Source organism: Pongo pygmaeus, chromosome 22 (assembly GCF_028885625.2).
Source record: "Pongo pygmaeus isolate AG05252 chromosome 22, NHGRI_mPonPyg2-v2.0_pri, whole genome shotgun sequence".
NCBI classification, from domain to species: Eukaryota; Metazoa; Chordata; class Mammalia; order Primates; family Hominidae; genus Pongo; species Pongo pygmaeus.
This window is the reverse complement of record NC_072395.2, coordinates 55,873,342-55,879,052: the sequence shown is the minus strand read 5'-3', so window position 1 is coordinate 55,879,052 and position 5,711 is coordinate 55,873,342. Positions and strand designations below refer to the sequence as shown.

General features: G+C 48.8%; 1 protein-coding gene across 1 annotated transcript; it reads left to right on the top strand.

Annotated features, from left to right (window-relative positions):
* Nucleotides 1-374: 374 nt before the first annotated feature.
* On the top strand, nucleotides 375-857 carry ERVH48-1 (endogenous retrovirus group 48 member 1, envelope). The gene has a single exon (XM_054468804.2). The coding sequence runs from the start codon at nucleotides 375-377 to the stop codon at nucleotides 855-857; it is 483 nt and encodes a 160-aa protein (XP_054324779.1).
* The last annotated feature ends 4,854 nt before the right edge of the window (nucleotides 858-5,711 follow it).

The following is a 5,711-nucleotide window of genomic DNA, read 5'->3' as shown; positions in this document are numbered from 1 at the left end:
ACGGTCTCTCATTCGTGAAGCAGTGAATGAGGCCATGCCTCTCCCTGCCGACACCTTCTTATCCTCTCAACATCATAACTGTCTTGCAGGCACAGATGTGTTTATCGGCCAACCTGACCCTCACAAAAAGCTACCACTGAAGTGGACAGGCCCCTACACTGTGATACTCAGCACACCAACTGCAGTGAGAGTCCAAGGACTCCCCAACTGGATCCATCACACCACGGTCAAGCTCACCCCCAAGGCGGCTTCTTCCTCCAAAACATTAACAGCTAAGTGTTCGTCTGGGCCAATTTCTCCTACCCAGTTTAAATTAACCAACATTTTTTTCTTAAAACCAAAACACAAGGAAGACTAACCACCTGCTTCCAGGAATGGCCTGTATCTACCCAACCACTTGCTATACCTTTCTTCCAACCAAAAGTCTTAATACAGGAATATCTCTCACCACAATCCTAATACTGTCAGTAGCTGTCCTGCTGTCCACAGCAGCCCCTCCGAGCTGCCATGAGTGTTATCAGTCTTTGCACTACAGAGGGAAGATGCAACAATACTTTACTTACTATACTCATATAGAAAGATCCTGTTATGGAACCTTAATCGAGGAATGTGTTGAATCAGGAAAGAGTTATTATAAAGTAAAGAATCTAGGAGTATGTGGCAGTCGTAATGGGGCTATTTGCCCCAGAGGGAAGCAGTGGCTTTGCTTCACCAAAATTGGACAATGGGGAGTAAACACTCAGGTGCTCGAGGACATAAAGAGAGAACAGATGATAGCCAAAGCCAAAGCCTCAAAACCAACAACTCCCCCTGAAAATCACCCACGGCATTTCCATTCCTTTATACAAAAACTATAAGCAGATGCATCCCTTCCCAAGCCAGGAAAAAACCTGTTTGTAGATCTAGGAGAAGCATTGTGCTTACCATGAATGTGTCCAATTGCTGGGTATGTGGGGGAGCTTTATGAGTGAACAGTGGCCATGGGATGGGATAGACATTCCCCCTTACTTACTGGCATCCCAAAACCCCAGCCTCACTTTCACTCCTCAGGAACACCCACAGTCCTGGACACTTACCAACCCAGTACGAGGGATGGCGTGCATATCCCGCAAGTGGACTGATAAAACCCATCGCGCTGTAGGTGAAAACCCCTGTCACCAAACCCTAACAGTCAATGCCTGCATAGCTGAGTGGTGGCCAAGGTTACCCCCCGGAGCCTGGTCTCCTTCTAACTTAAGCTACCTCAATTGTGCCTTGTCAAAAAAGGCCTGGTACGGTACAAACACCACTAACCCTTCTGCCGCATACCCCCGCCTAAGTGCACTATGTGACAATCCTAGGAACACCAGCCGACGACGGACTGCCCCGATGGATTCCTCTGGATATGGGGAACCCAGGCTTACTCACGGCTACCTTATCACTGGCAAGGTACTTGCTTCCTAGGCACAATTAAACCTGGATTCTTTTTACTTCCAAAGCAGGCAGGCAACACCCTCAGGGTCCCTGTGTATGATAACCAGAGAAAAATGATCCTTGGAGGTAGGAGGGAGCCAAAGATTGTGAGAGGACGAGTGGCCTCCGCAACGGATCATTGAGTATTACGGTCCCACCACTTGGGCAGAGGATGGTTCACGGGGTTATCGCACTCCCATATATATGCCAAATAGAGCGATTAGACTACAAGCTGTTCTAGAGATAATCACTAACCAAACTGCCTCAGCCCTAGAAATGCTCACGCAACAACAAAACCAAATGCGCGCGGCAATTTCTCAAAACAGGCTGGCACTGGACTACTTATTAGCAGAAGAAGGTGCGGTCTGTGGTAAGTTTAATATCTCCAATTGCTGTCTGTTTAACACACGCAATAATGGAAAAGTGGTTCTAGAAATCGCTTCAAACATCAGAAAAGTAGCCCGTGTACCAGTCCAAACCTGGAAGGGATGGGACCCAACAAACCTTCTAGGAGGGTGTTTCTCTAATTTGGGAGGATTTAAAATGCTCGTGGGGACAGTCATCTTCATTACTGGGGTCCTCCTGTCTCTCCCCTGTGTTGTCCCATTAAAACTCTTGTTGAAACTACAGTTAACCGCCAGACAATCCAGACGATGCTCCTGCTACAGCGGCACGATGGATACCAACCCGTCTCTCAAGAATACCCCAAAAATTAAGTTTTTCTTTTTCCAAGGTGCCCACGCCACCCCTATGTCACGCCTGAAGTAGTTATTGAGAAAGTCATCCCTTTCCCCTTTTCTATAACCAAATAGACAGGAATGGAAGATTCTCCTCGGGGCCTGAAAGCTTGAGGGATGAATAACTCCTCCTCCTCAGGCCCAGTCTCAAGGTACAAACTTGCGCCAGCAGCAAGATAGCAGAGGCAGGAAGAGAGCTGGCTGGAAGACACGTACCCCCTGAAGATCAAGAGGGAGGTCGCCCCGGTACTACATAGCAGTCACGTCAGGCTGGGACAATTCCTGTTTACAGAGGACTATAAAACCCCTGCCCCGTCCTCACTTGGGGCTGATGCCATTTTAGGCCTCAGCCTGTCTGCACCCAGGCTCTCATTAAAACAGCGTGTTGCTCCACACCGCCTCGTGTTGTCTGTTGGCGCGTTCTCGGGGTTCCAACCAATGCAAGAGCCTTGCACTGATGACATGTCCCCAGGGTGGTTGGGGCACAGCTTGGTTTTATACATTTTAGGGAGACATGAGACACCAATCAATATATGTAAGAAGTACGTTGGTGGTTCTGGAAAGGTGGGACAACTTGAAGCAAAGGCAGGAACACTCCAAGCGGGGAGGGAGCTTGCTGGGCACAGATAGGTGAGACACTGGAGGCTGCATTCTTTTGAGTTTCTGATCAGCCTTTCCAAAGGAGGCGATGAGATATGCATCTATCTCAGTGAGCAGAGGAGTGACTTTGAATAGAATGGGAGGCAGGTTTCCCTTGCGCAGTTTCCAGCTTGACTTTTCCTTAGTGATTTTGGGGCCCAAAATATTTTTCTTTCACATGGGCAACATGGGAGGATCACTGAAGCTCGGGAGCCAGAGGTTGCAGTGAGCAGAGATCACACCGCTGCACTCCAGCCTGGGTGACAGAGCGAGACGCTGTCTCAAGAAAACAAAACTAGGCTGGGCACGGTGGCTCACGCCTGTAATCCCAGTACTTTGGGAGGCTGAGGCGGGTGGATCACAAGGTCAGGAGTTCGAGACCAGCCTGACCAACATAGTGAAACCCTGTCTCTACTAAGAATACAAAACAGCCAGGGAGGCGGAGGTTGCAGTGAGCCGAGATCGAGCCACTGCACTCCATCCTGTGTGACAGAGCGAGACTCTGTCTCAAAAAACAAACTAAACCCACTTTTAGGCCTGGAGTAGTGGATCACGCTCGTAATCCCAGCACTTTGGGAGTCTGAGGCAGGCAGATTGCTTGAGTCCAGGAGTTCGAGAGCAGCCTGGGTAACATGGTGAACCCCATCTCTACAAAAAATTTTTTAAAAAGCTGGGCATAGTGGTGCACGCCTGAAGTCCTAGCTACTCTGGAGGCTGAGGTGGGAGAATCACCTGAACCCAGGAGGCAGAGCTTGCAATGAGACGAGATTGAGCCACTGCACTCCAGCCTTGGTGACAGACTGAGACCCCATCTCAAAAAAAGAAAAACAACAAAATATCACTGAACTCCACCCAGGACAGAGTGAGACCCCTTCTCAAAAAAACAAAAACAAAACAACAAAATACCACTTGTAACTGCAGCTAATCAGAGCACGGATATTCAGGGCCACTTGAGTCAGTGCTCCTGGCTTGCAGTCCATAAACTTGGCCCAGAGAATCTCTACTTACATGAGTTTTGCCCCTGCTTCTTTTTTCTTTTCTTTTTTTTTTGGAGACAGAGTCTCGCTCTGTTGCCCAGGCTGGAATGCAGTGATGTGATCTCAGCTCACTGCAAGCTCCACCTCCCGGGTTCATGCCATTCTCCTGCCTCAGCCTCCCAAGTAGCTGGGACTACAGGCGTCTGCCACCACGCCCAGCTAATGTTTTGTATTTTTAGTAGAGACAGGGTTTCACCGTGTTAGCCAGGATGGTCTCAATCTCCTGACCTTGTGATCCGCTCGCCTCGGCCTCCCGAAGTGCTGGAATTCCAGGCGTGAGCCACTGCGCCTGGCCTCCTAAAAGTGCTGGAATGACAGGCGTGAGCCCCCGCGCCTGGCTGCCCCTGCTTCTTCCTTTAGGTCAACACCTGCTAGGCTTAAGACATTGTGGGCGGGGACAACAGAAGGGATATTTTCAACCTTTTTTGGTAAGAAGAGTTGTTTCTTTTTTCTTTTCCTCTGCCCTATCTTATAATGCTAAAAGAGTTGCTTCTTTATTTTTATTTATTATTTATTTATTTTGAGACAGGGTCTCACTATGTTGCCCAGGTGGGTCTTGAACATCTGAGCTCATGACCCTCCCATATCAGCCTCCCAAAGTGCTGTGATTCCAGGCATGAGCCAATGTGCCTGGCCAAGAGTTGCTTTTTATTTTATTTATTTATTTAGAGACGGAGTCTCACTCTGTTGCCCAGGCTGGAGTACAGTGGCGTGATCTTGGCTCCCCGCAACCTCCGCCTCCCAGGTTCAAGCAATTCTCCTGCCGCAATCTCCCAAGTAACTGAAATTATAGGCCAGCGCTAAGATGCTCAGCTAATTTTTGGGTTTTTAGTAGAGACGGGGTTTCACCATGTTGGCCAGGCTGGTCTCGAACTTCTGACCGCAGGTGATCTGCCCACTTCGGCCTCTCACAGTGCTGGGATTACCGGTGTAAGCCACCACGTCCGGCCTTCAAGTTTCTATTTTACATTTCTCATCTCCATCCTGCCAAGTGTCTATTCAGCACAGTACTGACTCATTTGCTCTGAAGGATGAGCTGAGGAGTTCCCCTGGGCTACCTCCCAAGCTCCTATTTGTGTCCTCCAGGTTCTTGGTTTATCTTCTGTTTACTTGTTAGGGTTTATAACACTCTCATCCTGTCCTGCAATCTCCATAGTTGTTTAGCCTTAATTCACAGGCAAATAGGTTCTAAGGTCTCCCCCAGTACTACTGTAGCCTTCAATTCTTGATTTTTTTTCTTTTTTTTTTGAGATGACTTTCGCTCTTGTTGCCCAGGCTGGAGTGCAATGGCATGGTCTTGGCTCACTGCAACTTCTGCCTCCCAGGTTCAAGCGATTTTACTGCCATAGCCTCCCAAGTAGCTGGGATTACAGGCGCCCGACATCACGCCCAGCTAATTTTTGTATTTTTAGTAGATACAGGGTTTCGCCATGTTGGCCAGGCTGGTCTGAAACTCCTGACCTCAGGTGATCCACCCGTCTCGGCTTCCCAAAGTGCTGGGATTACAAACGTGAGCCACTGTGCCTGGCCCAATTTTTGAATTTTTAATGTTAGTTCATCTCTTGTTTGGCTGGATTTCACTGTCTAGTTTTCCTCCCAGAAAGGGCTTGAGGAGGTGACAGAGTCTTTGAATACAGGCAGTTGAAAGATGGCATATATGGGCCAGCACGGTGGATCCTGCTGTAATCCCTGCACTTTGGGAGGCTGAGCGGGAGAGATAGCTTGAAGCCAGGAGTTTGAGACCAGCCTGGCCAAAACGGTGAAATCCTGACTCTAGTATAAACACAAAAATTAGCCAGGCGTGGTGCCCTTTCCTAAAGGATTGGCCTCAGCCACTTACTCAGCC